This window comes from Notothenia coriiceps, unplaced genomic scaffold (assembly GCF_000735185.1).
Source record: "Notothenia coriiceps isolate Sejong01 unplaced genomic scaffold, NC01 NC01_scaffold00038227, whole genome shotgun sequence".
In the NCBI taxonomy this organism is placed as follows: domain Eukaryota; kingdom Metazoa; phylum Chordata; class Actinopteri; order Perciformes; family Nototheniidae; genus Notothenia; species Notothenia coriiceps.
Window position 1 is genome coordinate 28,410 of NW_011370928.1, and position 17,325 is coordinate 45,734.

General features: G+C 41.9%; 1 protein-coding gene across 5 annotated transcripts in view; it reads right to left on the reverse strand.

Annotated features, from left to right (window-relative positions):
* Positions 1 to 17,325, reverse strand: part of fcho1 (FCH and mu domain containing endocytic adaptor 1) — a 48,306-nt gene that overhangs the window by 807 nt on the left and 30,174 nt on the right. Inside the window, exons 8-27 of one of the 5 annotated variants that reach the window (XM_010797668.1) lie at positions 16,031 to 16,129; positions 15,382 to 15,478; positions 15,048 to 15,165; positions 14,875 to 14,899; positions 14,592 to 14,648; positions 12,947 to 13,007; positions 10,896 to 11,089; positions 10,310 to 10,334; positions 10,124 to 10,180; positions 8,990 to 9,041; positions 8,409 to 8,533; positions 7,058 to 8,152; positions 5,615 to 5,718; positions 4,828 to 5,026; positions 4,141 to 4,255; positions 3,490 to 3,645; positions 3,271 to 3,403; positions 2,421 to 2,617; positions 1,680 to 1,744; positions 347 to 514 (exon numbers count right to left, since the gene is read on the reverse strand). In XM_010797668.1, coding sequence (XP_010795970.1) covers positions 347 to 514; positions 1,680 to 1,744; positions 2,421 to 2,617; positions 3,271 to 3,403; positions 3,490 to 3,645; positions 4,141 to 4,255; positions 4,828 to 5,026; positions 5,615 to 5,718; positions 7,058 to 8,152; positions 8,409 to 8,533; positions 8,990 to 9,041; positions 10,124 to 10,180; positions 10,310 to 10,334; positions 10,896 to 11,089; positions 12,947 to 13,007; positions 14,592 to 14,648; positions 14,875 to 14,899; positions 15,048 to 15,165; positions 15,382 to 15,478; positions 16,031 to 16,129 — 3,142 coding nt within the window. Of the gene's footprint in view, positions 1 to 346; positions 564 to 1,679; positions 1,834 to 2,420; positions 2,618 to 3,270; positions 3,404 to 3,489; positions 3,646 to 4,140; positions 4,256 to 4,827; positions 5,027 to 5,614; positions 5,719 to 7,057; positions 8,153 to 8,408; positions 8,534 to 8,989; positions 9,042 to 10,123; positions 10,181 to 10,309; positions 10,335 to 10,895; positions 11,090 to 12,946; positions 13,008 to 14,591; positions 14,649 to 14,704; positions 14,708 to 14,874; positions 14,900 to 15,047; positions 15,166 to 15,381; positions 15,479 to 16,030; positions 16,130 to 17,325 lie in introns of those variants that run through there. The other 4 variants (XM_010797665.1, XM_010797666.1, XM_010797667.1 and 1 more) reach the window with 4 other exon arrangements.

Here is a 17,325-nt window from a genome sequence, read left to right on the forward strand (position 1 = left end):
TAATGGTACAATAACAAAAAATAACAAAAGGTAACAAAGAATATTTTTAGTACAATAGGTCACAAATATTTTTAAACAAGTGTAGAAGTGACTTTATGTCAGCGTAGTATTCATTAAATGTCAGGAAAATATTATACATATAGAAAAAGTCATTGCATAAAAAAGGTAAATATATAAAGTATCTTGGTATAGTACCTCATAAAAAATGTCATAGCATGTTAAAGTGTCGGTATAGTATGTCATTATAAATATAAAACGTGACCGTGTACTATGTAATAAAACCTTAACCCACAAATAAAAAAAATGCCATTGTATAGTTTTTCATAAATAACGTGCGTTCAGTCACCTGTGGCGAATCTCTTCTTGACCAGCGACATGCGGTAGCGGCTGCCCACCAGCTCCACGTCCAGGCCCGCCAGCGAGGCCCCGGAGCCCACGAACTGAACAGCCAGGCTGGGTGGGGGGCCGCGGGGGGCCTCCAGGCACTGCCAGCTGGCACACAGGGTCCCTGAGCCTGGGGGACCACCCACAGGCAGAGAGAGACAGGAACATGAGAAACACCACTTTTCAGCAAGATGAAGATCACATGCAAGAATTGTATTATTTTGAGTCTGTAATATTATTAACATTCATTATTATGATGGTCATAAGCTCCTTGTGCACTTGACACAAAATGAAGCAACAGCTCAGAGGAAAATACAGGATGACTTTATGTTGTTTAAGAAAACATCCGTGTCCTCAGTCCTGTCTTTCTTTTTCCAGCACATTTAGCCCTTTCAACTGTTGCCCTCTTTGTAAATGTCACAAGCACTCAAGGTCATAAATGATGTGTTTAAGGAAGAAATACTGAGCTTCTTCTTTTCAGCCATCACATTAAGCTGAGAAATGTCTTCTCCAAGTCAGTTACCGACTCGACAACTCCGGACTGCAAAGCGGCACTTTCAACAGTGATAAGGAAATGAGTATTATCAGAAGTAACATGCAGAGCTATGGTGACCTTTCAGTGCTTTGTCGTTGGCTCATAAACCAGAGAAGTCTTACTATAAATGTTTTTAACTTCCCATCTATCACTATTTTTCTCTGTCTCTGAGCCGGCAGCTTCACATCGAGGTCATCATAAATCAAGAAATGTTGGAGTCTGATACAACGATGCAGGCAGGTGAAGGAAACCTTGAGATCAGGTTTGATATCATTTAAGACCCAACCATCTTGAAAGATTATTTTATACGCCGTCTCTTCTCTGTACAACATTATAGTTAAGAAAGATGATCAACAATCCATTTGATAAAAAAAAGTGAAAGGAACAGTTAACGTTTGCCGTGACGTCAGGGGAGCAGAGCAGCTGCCACGTTCAAAAGCTAAAGCTGCTGTCAGAAGCTTCAGACTTTTAGAAAAGAGCAGGATGTAGAGTGAAGAGATTTCATTTCTTATTTCTACATTTGTCAAACACAATGTGGAGATGTGAACCTGACAAGAAGGCAATAAAGTAGAAAATCTGGCACTCATTTTATTAAGAAGCTGGCTGAGGATAGACACAAAACAGTCGGTCTATTAGAAGTCATGGAGTGTGTTGTATTTTGTGTATGTGCATCTAGAAACATTTTTCTCTTCTTGCTTCTAGAACTTTATTTGTAAACTTCAATGTTCAATAAAAGATATAAAAAGTGAGCAGCTCTGACCTTTGCTGTGATTGGTCGGGGAGAGGTTGGGGAGTTTCCACAGCAGCCGTCGTTCCTCAGCATTCCTGCAGAGGAGCAGAGAGTCAGAGAGGCCTGAACTGATCCTGAGTCTGCCCTTTCTCCTGTCCATCAGCAGCCTCAGATGAATCATGTCCTACCAGTGATCTTTTGTGTTAGAGCCACAACCAACATTGTTTTTCTAATCAATTATTCATTGTATTATTTTTGTATTTGATCACTTATTAGAGAAGAAAATAGATCTATTTTTTTGTTGTTGAATACATTCCCAGTTTACATGATAAAAGACAAAAACACAATTTCAAAGTTTCACTGGTTTGAGTTGGGAAGATTTGCTATATTTTTCTTTTATATTATAATAAAATAATTATTTGGGGTCATGGACAGTCAAACAAAACCACACATATGAAAATATCACCTTGGTGGGAATTTTTTAACACCATTTTGATTTTATAAAACAGGCGATTATTAAATAAAAATTAAAAGAATAAATGACGAAGAAAATAATTGCCCTGAAATGAATAATAAAATACCTGTAACTGATAAAGCTGCTTGGTTGAGTGGCTCATATAATATGATTTTATGGTTAATTTCTAATTGTATTTTTCCATTGCAGATAATTCTGTTGATTATATTGATAAAGTAAATTACAGGACAGACACCCCTAATGGGCTAATGCTCCTGACAGATAACAGCTCTGCGTCACCCCCTGCCCTCTCTCACCAGGAGGCGGGGGGCTGGCACTGCAGGTCCGTGGCGGTGTGGTCTAGCGGCAGCAGCACCTGGACCGCAGCCAGCTGGGTGGAGGGGGCCGTGGCGGGGCAGCAGTGGTAGTCCAGGGAGACCCGGGTCACCGTGCCGCTGCGCTGACACTCTGCAGAGAGCAGGAGCGGGGCCCGGCCCGGGTCCTGGGACGACACCTGGGGGGGCAAAGGAGATTGTCAGTCTCAAGTCAACTAAGGGAATGGGGTCTAAAACCAAATCTAGTGATCCTGATATTTGCAAACCAATACAAAAAGAAAACTCTAGTCCGAGCACAGTAGAAAGGTGACAAATATAACAACTTCAACAAATAAGGAGAATACAGTGTCCAATGATAAACAAATAGTGAATGAAGCTTTACATAAGACTGTTAAACATCTGAACTTTGGAAAGAACATCCATAACATTCATCTATTTGCAACTTACAAATTATTTATCGAATATATCATATAGCAATTACTTGTATATAGACTCTCCTTGTACTATTCTATTCTATTTGTATTTACTTGCCCTATTTTAACTATTTTATCTGTTGTATTGTGTTGCACTGTTGGAGGAGCCTGTGACCTAAGATCTTCATTGATATATCTACACTGTAGCTGTGTACACATGACAACAAAAGCCTGGACATTGAAATGAACTTGAATGGTTTCAATTTTCATCCTCTTTCAGATCATAAGGATATTATTCAGAAGTTAATAACCACCATTGTACATTTAAGATGTGGAACTGATGGGGAGACATTTGAATTAAATGGCACATATAAGCAGAACATCTGAGTAAATGGAGGGTGAGCATCTGAAGTCCTGACCTGATACTTGAGCAGGCCGACGTTGTAGTACGAGGCCTGCGGGTTGAGCTCGGCCTCCCTCTGCAGGTACAGTTGCAGAGCCTGCATGTTGAACCAGAAGTCTCGGGTGTCCGGGTCACTCTGGGACGGATCGCTGGAGAGACAGAGGGACGATGAGCGTCTCATTACACTCACTAACAGAGTCACTAACAGAGTCTCAACAGGCAGGAGGACGCTGACCTGTACAGCAGCTTCTGGTTCGGCAGGAAGTGATCGATCCTGGAGATGTTGACCAGTCTGAAGCTGAGAACAGGAACGTTGGGGTTGGCAGAGAAAATCCTGGTAATGCCAGCAGGGAAGGACATGGTCAGGTCGCCTGTGATCTTCACCAGACAGCTGGGGAGAGAAAGGAACACACAAACAGAATTCAAATGAATCCCCTTTAATAACTGATTCTCTAAACAAGCAGACATTGGCATTTTAAATGTCATTCAAAAGGGACTCAAACAAACTCATTAAAAGCCAATTGATACATTTTCTTTCAATTGAGCATCAGACTTCAATTCTTTAGCAAAAAGTACAAAATGTTAGATTAGAGTTTTGTCGATATAGGGACAGACAGGGTCAAATAAAATGTAGACTCAATCGCAAAAGTTTGATATGAGTTTGGATATTTCGGGTGTGATATGCTAGTTAAAACCCTTTAGCCCCAAACCAAGATGAGGAGCAGCTAAAGAGGCGGTAACATCACTTCTCAAAACAGGCCATCAGATGGAACAGCTTTTTAACATGTGCAGTTGTACTCACACAACATGAGTTCCCCTTTATGTGCAGTGAATGTTTAAGATTGGCTTTTCTGTCATTTCATTGAATAAGTATCCTCTTACTGACCGGTTGTGCTGTCCACCTTTGAAGTAGGCATTGATATATTCTGTGATGGCTGCTGCCACCGGCCAGGCCTCCTGTGTGCTGAGGGAAATGGGACTGGGCCCTCGGGACAGGTGCACTACGGAGAACAGATGTGACAAGTGCCTTGAATATAGTGAGTTTTACATGAATAAGTCACGTTAAAAAGGAGTATTTGACATTTGTGTAATTGCTTTTCATGGCTTTGTTGCTAAGAGTTAGATAAGAGGTTCAATACCACTCTGATGTTTGTACAGTTAATATTAAGCTTCAATTAGGAGATACATAAACAAGATCAGAGGAAAACAGCAAAACTCGCCTTAACCAGAAAAAGATCCACGTGCCAACACCTTTTTCATTCATTTACTAACATGTAACATCTTGTTTGTTTGAGTCGTACAAAAAACAAAGAGTTCAATCGTCAAATCAAAGTACCCCAGGAAGTTCAGGACGTACAGGCTAGCTGATTCTCCCTGCCTCTTATCTTTATGCTAAGCTAGGCTAATGGCGTCCTGGCTGAAGCTACATAATGTCAAGAAAGGGAATAAGCTTATTTTTTAAAACTCTGACTTAGTTCCTTAAAGTAAATGTCTTGCTGTTTCTCCCATAAACAGAACTCATGCTGTTCCTTTCAGACATCAGTCGCGTAGAGCAGCTTTACTCGAGGCTTACGCTGTCTCTGAGGGAGGTCCTGGTGCTGGAAGGGCAGGGGGGAGGCCTGTCCCACCCGAGCAGGACTGGGCGCTCGGTTCTGACTCCCCCAGTCCATGTCCCTGGCCTGAGGGCCCCACTCACTGGGGCTGGAGGAGGAGGAGGAGGAGGTGAGGGAGGGGCTGGGCTCCGGCAGGGGGGAGGAGCACAGAGACCGCGACTGAAACACAACAATTGGCTATTTAGGTTAGGCCTGTCCCAATAAGTACTTTTGTTAGACCAAATACTGACCCAGGGGTGATTCAGATTGATCATCATATTGGGATTTTAGGACAATTTATGCCACGGATATAATGATAGTATAATTGATCAATTACACCAAAGAGCAATGAGCTTTAATTCTTAGAAATATCAAGAAATTGGAATGTGAAACAATTTGAAAAGGTCCTAAATTATTAAAAACAATAAAATCAATTGACCTTCAGAGCCGGTTGACAAAAAATGTCACTTGAAAAATCGGGGTTAGAGTCCAAAGTTCCTTAACAGCCGTTATACTGGCAGAAATGATCATGTCATATTAGTTTGGTCAGAAGATCATTGTATTGGTCGGATTGAATAAGGAGTATTGTTTTCTTTTGACTCAGTAAGGTTTCAGTTTGCCCTCTGCTGCCATGTCATGTCTCTAATTGTGTTGAGAATGAACATAATTTAAGGGGTAAAGTTATAATTCAATGAGTCTTGTAATTAAGTCAAGTTGTAATAAAGAAACCACAACATTATATGAAGAGAATATGAATAAATATCTCACTCTCTCACAGCCGCTGAGCCGGCCTGAAGTCCTCTTGGCCCGGGCCGCTCGAGGAGGGGCCGCTGAGACCCCTTCACTGTCCTGTCGGAAGTTCAGCTTGGACCCTTACACACACACACACAAAGTCACAAAAAGCCAATTTTCAAATCACACGTTAAACACCATTACAAGTGGTGTGGTGTTCACAACAGCCTGAGACGAGCTGAACGACGCGCTGCCAACACCAGCTGGCACCAAAAACAACATTTGATTTGTTTTGGATTCATTTAGGATTTAGCATCCTGCTGGTGTCTGATGTCATGATGATATGTTCATCTCTGTTGAAAAAGAACAGCAAAAACAATCCTGCTTCACTGCTACTTTAAGAGGGATGTCTTGTTTGAATTGAGATGATTTGACGTGAATTTTTGTTTGAAACTTGATTTACTAATGAATTTACTAATCTGGTGCCCACTCTAAAAGCAGCATGGTAAATAGATCATATTTGTTGTCATCAGGCAGGAAACATGCATCATTCTAACATCAGAAATGGCTGCTTATAAAATCAACAAACAGAGGTTTATCTGACTAAGCCCTTTATAAACAGCTGAGCAGGCGCGCCCTGATGGAGAGATCAAGCTTCTTGTCGACTAATTAAAAAGACTGTTGTGCTTTTGTTAGAAATCAAAATGAAACTGAGGTATTGCGTAAAAAAAAAGGATTTTCACTGTTAAGGAAAAGGTATCTTCCTTTAAGAAGGTTTGGTTTCAGAAGGGTGTGGTAGATAGTGGTATAGGGTAGATCAAGCACTATATTATATCACAAAGTGTATTGAATTGAGTGCACTGCAGTCTTGTGTTGTTAGTGTCAGGTGAGGCAGCATCGTCCTGATCTTCATGTCTCTGTCTCTCTATGTCTCTGTTGGATTGGACCTCATTTGTACAGAGCTTTGCCAAAAACAGGTAGAGATTGAATGCAATAACTCTATTTTAGATAATAAGTTACTTTCCTGTTGGTACACTTCAATCATAGCTTCGAACCTCTTGTGATTGCTTTTCCTTTCATTGAATTATATTGCTGAGTATTTCACTTTTGTATTTACCTTGTTTTTATTGCCTGTGCCATGGAGGTCATATTTCAGCTTGGCATGTTAGTCGGTCTGCAGGATAACAGAACAACTCCTGCTCGGAATTTTCTTCAAACTTGGTATAAACGCGAAGCATGGGTCAAGTGAAAAACATATTGGATTTCTGAGTGTATCTGACTCACTGGGGATTACACAAATGAAGTTTGACTTTTGTTTCCACTGCAAGATTTTGCATTTGTGGAGGCCATGGCACAAGCACTGTGGATGCCATTCTAATGTTTTCGTAGTTTTGACACCACCAAGTGTCTACTCTAATCCTGAAATGATGTGAAGATCGACATGCTGCCAAACAATAATAGTGTAAAAGAAATTAGTACCCTTGTGTGGAATGATACTGCACGTTATCTGAGTGTTCAGGTCCAGGCAGTCCTGATCTTTGTCTGTGGAGAAACACAGATCCTCCTGGGGTCCTGAGTGCCTGGTGAGTGGGGGGGCGTTCCTGCGTGGCTCGCTGTCTGGTGATCGATGTTTCCTCCTTTCCCCTGCTCCCTCTCCTTTCCCTCCCTCCAGTGTTTTGGAGCCGCTCAGCCCTCCAGAGACACTCTCACTGAACGGGTTGTGGACGGAGTTCCAGTGCATCAGCTCTTTCTTGGGCTGAGCCGTAGGCAGAGAACTTGAATTAACATCGAGTACCAGCCTGTTGCTGTTGTTGGTGGAGCCCCCCCCAGCCCCCCCCCTGCTGCTGTGTGGAGGGATCAGCCCGGCCTCTGCAGCAGCCAGCGTCGATTGGTGCGTCGGGCTGCCAATCATCGTGATGGCAAAGGGGTCATCAGAAGTAACGGGAGGCGGGAGGCTCTGGTCCCGTTTCCTGTCTCTGTTTTTACGATTGGAGGAGGATGAAGAGGAGGAGGAAGGGGCAGGGAGTGTCTTGGTGTCGGCGTTTGAGAATGAGTCCCCTCGCAGCTCCACCCCCCTCCCCTCCAGCCCCCTCCCCTCCTGCGCTGGGCGGGGCGGTGGGCGCGACCATGCGTCAGACAGGTTCACAGTCTCCTGGGTGACGCTCCTCTCAAACGCAGCGAGGAAGGGGTCCTCGGCGGGGATGTGTTTACAGTTCCACACAGACAACTCCACCTCAGGCAGGGGGAGGGTCTGGGGGAACGCAGGGAACCGAATGGAGGAGGGGTCCTTGTCTCGGGGGGCCCGAGAGGGACGAGACGAGGCGACGGACCAGGCGCTGGCAGGGGCGTCTTGAGGGCGAGGACTGCGACCTGGGGAGGGGTCCCGGAACGCAGAGAGGAAAGGGTCTGCAGGTCGCTCCAGGGTTTGAGTCGGCTCTTTACTCTGGGACACAGGAGGCCAAGCCGCCCAGCCCACCGGCTCTGGGGAGGGCCCAAGAGGCTGATGGGAAGGCGAGTCCAGGCCGGAGTCTTCAACGTTCTCTGGAGAGGAGGAGTCGGAGGAGAAGGCAGCGTCTGAAACAAAAGAAGTAAACACATGTCAGAAAAATACCAAAGGGAAACAAAGGACTCATATTAATGTCATCAATGTAACTTTTAGTACAAAATAATAAAGGAAATAAAACAAATAATAAATCAAAGTCGGGGTTGTGTTGAGGGAGTTCACATTTACATATTCATAGTGCTGATGATAGATTGTCTTCTATTTGGACCAACATGGTATTAAAGTGAAATACAATATTTATATTCATATATTTAACAGGTTTCTTACATTCAGAGGCACCGAAGGCGCTCTGCTCTCTGAGTTGATCCCGACCATCAAAGCTTTTGGACTTGAAGGCAGATTCCAGCGGCGGTCCGAACAGACTGTCTGAACTCAGCGGTGTAGAACTCAGCCTGGTAAAGAAACAAAAAGGAAACAAAGAAGACAATCGAAAGAGGGCAGAGGAGGGATTGAGGGAGCTTTTGGATGAACTGGACTGCTTACTTCAAGTCAGACCTTATCAGTAATTTACTAATGCTATCGTAGCTGGGGGGGAGCTACATTTTTGCAGCTAGGTTTCATGCGCCTGTACAGTAGAGTCTGTTATTAAAATACATTAAGACCACACACACATATAGGTACAATGTTAAGGCTTTGGACCACATAATATATCTTTTGCAAGGGTCGTCTGATATTTTTTTATTTTAGATTGAAATTAAAAGATTATACAATAAAAAGAGAGTGATTGTTGAAAGACTGTGAGAAGGAAATCTGAAGAGCTTCATGCAGCTGTTGAGGCCACGGATGAAGTTAATGAACCTCCAAATGAGTCTCCCCTCTGACAGATATGAAGAGCAGAGCCCTCTCACCTGTTGTGATCCGGACTGGAGGTGGACTTGCGGAGGCCTTCCTGCTCTCCATCTGTAACGAGACCACACACACACACACACACACACACACACACACACACACACACACACACACACACACACACACACACACACACACACACACACACACACACACACACATACGTACGTACTACGTACACGTACGTACACGTACGTACCACTACACGACTACGACACGACTACACCACACACACACACACACACACACACACACACACACACACACACACACACACACACACACACACACACACACACACACACACACACACACACACACACACACACACACACACACACACAGTGACTGACTGCAGAGCACGCTCCCTCATCAGGACTGATCAGAAGCGCAGTGTTCTTCGTCACAGCGCTGATGGGAGGCAGACATCGACTGAGATAGGACGAGACGTGGGGAAAACCCATCAGTCATTACCTCCTCTGTGATAAATACCAGCAATTAGCCAGGTCTCACTGAGCTGCGGCCGCTGCAGAGACCCGCTTTAATCAGAAACTAATCATTAATCCTGCTGCCTCCTGACTTTATAGAGAGACTCCCTGCTGCTGAGAAACCTTCAGCCTAACCTTCTGCCACTAACGATCGTCTCTGTGATAAAACACGCTGTGGAGCACGAGCAGAGCCGGTGTGACTAATGGAGGCTGGCTGTGCTGTGTAGAGGGCAACATGGGGCTGAACTGGCTGGAGGTAGAGAGATGCTGCTACTCATTTCAGTCCTACAGATGTGGTTCTGTCTGAAAATTAGTTTATTCTTAATTACATTGAAATCTGTAATGATGTTATTGATAATCAGTTAATCTTTTGGTCAATAGAACATCAGAATATATATTAAAAAACGGTTTTATGTCCACACAATAGTATTATATTGTTTTTTGTTGGTTATGGCCTGTGTTGTTATTCTTTTCATCCAATGTGTATAGTTCTGATTTGTCTAGTGTCTCTTTACCTAATTAAAATGTAAATAAACAAAATGTACTCATTGCTTCAGGTTTATACACAAAGACATAGTAAGAAAAGGTTGACAGATCGTTAAAATTGATAGATAAAGAAAAATGAGAGACTGAAATCCGACTCACCCCTGTGGGAGGCACCTTCGCCCTCTTCTGAGCGAAGTCCTGCAGTACTTGAGTTTCCTGCAGAGAAACATTAGCTTTCAGAAGTCTGTGTTATAACTTCAATGTTAGACTTAGAATGTTTTTGCACAGTAACAACGAAAACTTCTCCACAAACAAAGACATGTGGACACATTTAATTGAACTTACTGGAGAGTTGACGCTTCACTGTCACCTGAAATTCAAAAGTGAGGAAATATTTGGTCAATACAGAGGACTCATGTAGAAGAAATGGATTGTGTTATGCTATATTGTTCTTAAACTGTTTATTAAAAAAAATACTTTTTCTTTTAAAATTCTCAAAACAACAATAAATGAATTAATTGCAGTACTGTCTGAACCTAAAACAGCAGGAAACTTAAGATGTGAGCTTGTCAAAAAGGAATATTTTTTCCCGCTGCGAAGTAATGTGTTTTTGGGGATTTAACGAGTATCTACAGCAGCAAAGCTATAAAATAATCTACAGCTCTCATGTTCATCGTAATAAAGGAACACGTCACCCAGTGGAAAAGTGACGTGTTTCTAATAGTTTCTTGTAAGATAAATATACTTAGCTATATCCAAGACTCTTTTAGGAAATGGGTCTAGCTCAGGGAATAGGTGATTAAGGGAAAGCTGCGTTAACAATATTCTTCACTTAATTTAAGATTCCTGCATCTTGGGAAAAATGTTCTAGTCTTTAGAGGGCTCCTGACAAACACACAGAACGTGACAGAAACATCTAAACTATCGCGACCTGCTGCCGGGCGCCTCTGTTGGGCGGCAGGGTGAGCGAGCCCACGGTGGCCTTCAGCTCTTTCTCCGTGGCGGCGGTGTTACTGCGACCGCTGCTGGTGACCGGTCTGATCTGGATGTGGAACTTTTTGGGTTCCTCGTCATCGAAGTCTGAGTCACTGGAGTAAAAGTTGTTCCCCTTGTCCTCAGAGCAGCGTACAGAGAGAGGAAGGTCAAGGGTGTAAACAGGGAGGGAGAACTGATGTTGATTGGCTAGAGCTAATCAAGAAATGCAAGAGTTATGGCACAAAGAAAGGTCCTTTTTGGCTTACGTTACTGTACTGTACTGTACTGTACAATGACAAAATTAAACATTGACTTTAATTAAATGTATTATGTCAACAGATTTCACACAACTGTATTAGGTTAGTTTAAAGCAACACTATTAAGTTGAACCTAGTATTTGTTATTTAAACTTAATATTATTGCTTTCAACTAACCTAATACAGTTGACATAATACATTTAATTAAAGTCAACAGTTCAGTTTTTTCAGTGTAGGATTGTTTTGTCTCAATTTTCAAAACAGAATGCAAAGCAAAAAATGAATTAAATTCGTACCGACATTTAGATTAAGAGTTTTTTTTTCTGTAGAGAAGCAGAGCCTAACAAATGGTAAAATACTGTAAATAAGGCTTCAGCTGAATTGATTACTCTCTGAGAACTCTGCTAAAAAATATAACTAATACCACTGTCTACTTATATTTGGACACAGCTGTGACTTCCTTCAAGAGCGAAGTTCATTGTGAGATTGATTAAATCAGGGTGAAGCAGGCAGCCGAGCAGAGTGCAGTGCAACACGAACATTATGCAAAACACAAGTATAGGCAGAAGCTCTGCAGAGTGTGATGGAGGAGAAGACTGCAGAGCCACACACCTGCCAACCGCCACTTCCTGCTGCACCATCTCCCCCAACGAAACTCACCCCCCTCTTCCTCTTTCTCTGGACTGCCCTCTGTTGCATCACATCCTGTGAAGTGTTTTTGGCTCGTGTTATTTAGAAGATTCAGACAAAGGGCATAATGCAGCAGGAGGCTGTATGACAAACAAAAACCATGTGTTCTGAGCAGGCGGGGCCCCGAAGGGGAGAAGTCAGTAAGAGTCTGTATTTTGGAGCGCTGAGGGTTGCTACTGATAAATGAACCAGGTCCGGAGGGAAGAGAACAATTCATGCGTTTCCCATGCAGGCGTTTCCCTGTCTGTATTAAACAAGGGGGGAGCACTTAGTGATTTGCTGCAACAAACAGAGTGTTGACCTTTGTAATTGTCTAGAGCTCTGCACTTAATGAGGCGGTGAACGTGGTCGCTTGCGTGAACAAATTGGCGGAACCCGCCTCTCGCCCACCGACCTCCTGATTGCACACTACACATAAACGCCTCCATCTTAGTGAGGGGTCTGTTAAGAGTCTTCAGCAGAATAACAAGGTTTTATTTGGTGCAAACTGCCTCCGTCATGTGAGGGACTCAAGTTTGTGAAATCATTTAGATGGCTTTATGGACTTTGAAATATGTTTCAAACAGAAGGGAATTGAAAGTAAGCTCATGTTGTTTTTAGAAAAAGAAGAAAGCACTGATATAAAAAGTATTTTATCAGATAGATTTTTCATGGTGAAATTCTAACAGCAACAATGCGTGGATTATAAATCAGCTCTTTCTAAACATGTACAAGCATCATTGTTTTTTTATTTCACCACAAATATGTAACCTGTTTATAGTGGTGTTCATTTCATTGAAAAAAGGGAAATATTTAGTTTTTTTTCCTAAGACTTAGATGATTACAAGATGGCACCAACATCATTAAAAAACCAACTCTGACGATATCAACCCGCAATTTTCTTGATGAAAAAAGAAGAGACTAAAATGTAGTTCAAACATATCTATTTTTTAAGAATGATATTCATTTATTTAACAAACTCCAGTGTCTTGGTGAATCTTTGCCCAGGAGCAACCTTGTTTTTGAAAAGTGTTAATATGATATGATGAATATTCTTGTCTGTGAGCAGAAAAAAGGATATCATTGTGTGTGCTGTCAGCTCGGATGACAAATCCCTCGTCGTCTACTTCCAGGGGTGAATTCTACACACACACACACACACACACACACACACACACACACACACACACACACACACGAGAAAGAGAGGGGGTCAGACACCAGCTGGGTCAGCAACAGGCAGACAAATGGCACTTCAGGCACATATCGGACACACAGAAGTGCTTTGTCATACTGTGTAACTGCTGCCTACATGTACCACTGAGAGCCTTCTGTGAGAGTGTGAGAGGGTCAACAGACCCTAAAAATGCTGAAGGTGTGAGTCAGTGGGTCACTCCTACAAGTGTAATTACAGCAGCTGCAGGTCTGCTTTCAGTTGAATTTGAAACAATTTCTTAGGGTCGAGATGTCTGGAAAGATGTCAGCTGTGGTCACATGATCTTCAAAATAAGACATGAGGGAGGCCTTATTTACAATCCAGCCAACGTAAGAGCAGCTATTCTTAGACTGAGTGTGAACATATACAGATGGTGTCTGATTAGATCAGATTTCAGTCTACAGATCGCAGTAGGTAAAGTATAACTGTACCCATTTATATACTTTTTATCAGATAAAAGTGATAGAAGATCCGATGTATGAACACAACGAACAATACTAACAGAATAGAATAGTTCTGGGATTAGAGTAGTAAGACTCACATTAGATTTAAGGCATCAGTACTTTATATTTATATTAAAATGTTGTAAGATTTAAAAACAACGTAAAAGGGCTTGATGTGAGGAGCCTACAGAGAATTAGCCCCGGATTGAGCAGCTCCCCTCGGCTTCACGGAGCTTTTTGTGAGGGGCAGCTCATTATTAAGTTGTCGAACAAACAACTTCACGGTTTTGGTTCACTATTAATGCAAAAAGGCAGCTGTTTTCAGCAAAATAAAGTATTTCAATCTACCCATCCTGTTTACCAGGAACAGCAGAGAGACAAAGTTACTACTTGCTTAAACTATTGTAGCAGTTAGCTGCTAAAGAGACGGATACTTAGCTCAGGAGTTGGTACTATCGAACCAAAAACAAATGTGAATATAATTGACTTTCTTATCATTGAATGTTAATCTAATAAACAGGAATACGACTTTATACATGACATTGCTATTAACACATTTACAAGGTGTTCATACAGTATGTCAATCGTGTTGGTTGGAGTATTTTGTTATGGTTATTCTGCCCCTAGTGGTCAGAAATCAATAAATGCAGCTTTGAGTAATACAGGCTGTCAACGTGTCTTTCTAAACGCCCATTTGAAAGATTTAAACAATATTATGATTTCAAGACTGCAGACGAGCTAGTTTCCTGGGAGAATTGTTATTATAAAATAAGTCATTAACAGTATTAAAAGTAATTTTTCAGACTTTTTCTTTAAATAATAACTATTACAATGTGAAATCTGGAAGCTGAATGGACTTGTGTTGCTTCATGTATACTCTTATGCAACATGTTTTAAAGTGACCTCTGCTTTTACTACCAGTGAGCGTCACACTATACTCAGAAACATTATGCCCTTGGAAGAGTCGAATAGCTGCAGCAATGACTCTGTGATCTGATGTTTACTCTTTTCCACATCAGGCTGTTAGATGAGAGCACACACACACACTGTCATATGCAGTTACGCACTTCCACTTTGGCTGCCAAGTATCTCAGAAACCTCTTCTCAGAAGCACCGGAATAAACCTGGGAAACCTTACACCATCAGTCACGTAATTATCACACACATGATTCCTGCCTACTTTCTTCACACACACACACACACACACACACACACACACACACACACACACACGCTCTAAATCACATTACTCTCCAGGGAACTGCAGATTTAGGAGTCGGACGGGACTGATAATTAAGTGAGTGGCTTTGGAGCTGCAGTGTGTGGATGTGTGTTATATCTGATACTCACTGGTGTCTCTGGCACTGCGGAGTCACTGCAAATACAAACACAACACATACAAGCATTTAATAGGAAGTCAGACTGAAGGCAGCAGCTAAAAAAGGAAGACTAAGATTCATTTCAAGAAGATCAGAGCCTGTGGAGCACAGCACGTTTGTTTCTCTGTGTTTGTGCACACTCACGTGGAGTCCGGCTCCTTGTCCCTCTTGCTGAGGCCGGGGATCCTGAAAGCTTTTGCTCGACTCTTCTTCCCACCTTCTGGGGCCAAAGCTGTCATGTACTCCTCAAAACTAACCAGAGCTGCAGGAGACAGGCAGTTTGACAAGGATAAAAACATTCAAACAAACACACGTAAACACTTAATCACTGTTGTGTTTTCACTATGAATGAATCCATCTCCACAACGCTGTTTTGATTGTGGGTGTTTTCATATTTTAATTGTTATGTAAGCTGGGGAAGTTTTACTGTTTATTTCACTCCTACTAGAAATGAGCCAGCTGGTGAGCTGAACTGTACCTGGCCTGTCTTTGCCCGTGCCCTTCTGCTCCGCACATTTCTGGATAAGGTTATCAATGCCGATGTTTTCCACATTCTGCTTGAACTCCTCATGGACCTGTAACAGAGCAGAACAATAATTATTCTTATTTGGTACTAAAACAAGCTTGTAATATTAACAATGGTGCAATGAAAATATTGTTTTGGTTATTCAAACCTTGTGTGATGATGAGATTTAAAGTAAATATTATTAAGAAAAAAACTACAATTGCAAATGCCATTGCTGTGCCTGTTATCCCACTGAGCTTTAAATAAACACTCCTGCAAAAGTTACTAGAGGAAAGTAAAGGAAGGTGATGCTGGTACATGATGGCTACTCATTAGTCCTACATTCTAACATGATCAGGTGGATGCTATCCCATGTATTTAAAAAAAGTAAGAAAATAAAAAGTATACATACATGCTTTAGGACAGACCTTTGTTTAAATGTATCTGGTGAAGTCTGCAGGTATGTCAAACAGCAATAGTAGTCTATACTTCTATTTATGTTATCAAATATTATAATCATGGTACATCACAAGACTAAGAAATTAAACAAAGAGGGGGTTTAGGGGGCACCTTTTGCCAACCTTCGTCTGACTGGATGCCCACAGGCTCAGGTTGAACATACCTGTCCCACTTGAACATGGGTGTCTTCTATGGAGTGAGAGTAAGCTTTGATCAGCTGTTTCATCTGTCGCAGGTGGGCCTCCTCGATTTCCTGAAACTTCTACAAACACACACATAGATAAGAAAAACAAGAAAAAGTGGTTACAATGTGAAACCCTAATAATCCATTGTTGATTAAATCCTTTCAAAGACCAACCCTATAAAATCAAAGCTTAACTGACTTCTACTTTAAAACCCAGCGGTTTTGGCTTAATTTCTAAAAAGATTAATTTGAGACATTTTCTTTACAAAAAAAAACAAAGAAACCAAACTTTTTTGTTATTATAATGAGAGTTGGCACATTTTTTTTTAAATTTATGTTTATGTCTCCAGATAAAAACCCAAAAAGGAAAGGTTCTAACTTCTCTTAGAGAGAGGTATAGTATAGTAAGAGAAGAAACAAAATCAAATCCCTAACCTCGACATATAAGTGAAATGATCTTCCCAAGGAGATATGCTCCATCAGGAGCCGCTGCAGAGGCAGCCAGCAGGAGAGGGCCTGGGTTGCCAGGTCGGTAAACCAGTGATCATTTGAGAGGATTTACTATTTAGGTTTGATCCTGCTTTTAATTCAGCCAGCTCATTTGTCGCTGTCTGGTTCAGGGCAATTGCCTTGATATAGTGCTATTGGCTTTTGTTTGAGAAGTGAGTTTGTGAACAGTGAGCTTTGCCAGTTTATTTTCTCCAATTAAGTGGGTAGAGAGCGAACATAAAACATTCCCCTCCCACTCCTCACAACTGAGTTCAGCCTTCAGCAGGGTACTTTATTTCCATCTGCCATGTGCCAGGTCTCTAGTGGCCAATTTAACAGATATATTTCAGACTGGTCTGTAGTTTAAGTCTTAAAGCATAACTTGTGTTCAGTCAGCATTTGAGTTCCCTATGTGGTTCCACGTTGCCAATATGTCCAGTGAATGAGTTTCTGGACCGAATGAACCAAACAAAAGAAGGTTTTTAGTTGATAAAAACTCAGTTATTTGTTATAAATTAGGTTTTCTTCCACTTTGATCTGTTGACTTGTTATCTTGCGGGAACCACATAAACCTTCACGCTAACGGCCGACTCTTCCCCCTCAAAGCTATTTCCAGAGATAATTGTTCACAAGGATTTCAGTCATCATTTCAAATGTAAAACAGACATTTGGGGTTTTGTTAAGGATTTCCATGGAAACGGCAGCAGTAACCATGGAAGTGTGGAGGCAGTGATGAAAGGTAATGAGTGGGGGCCAGGATGTGAACGTTGTGCAGGTGGGTGGGT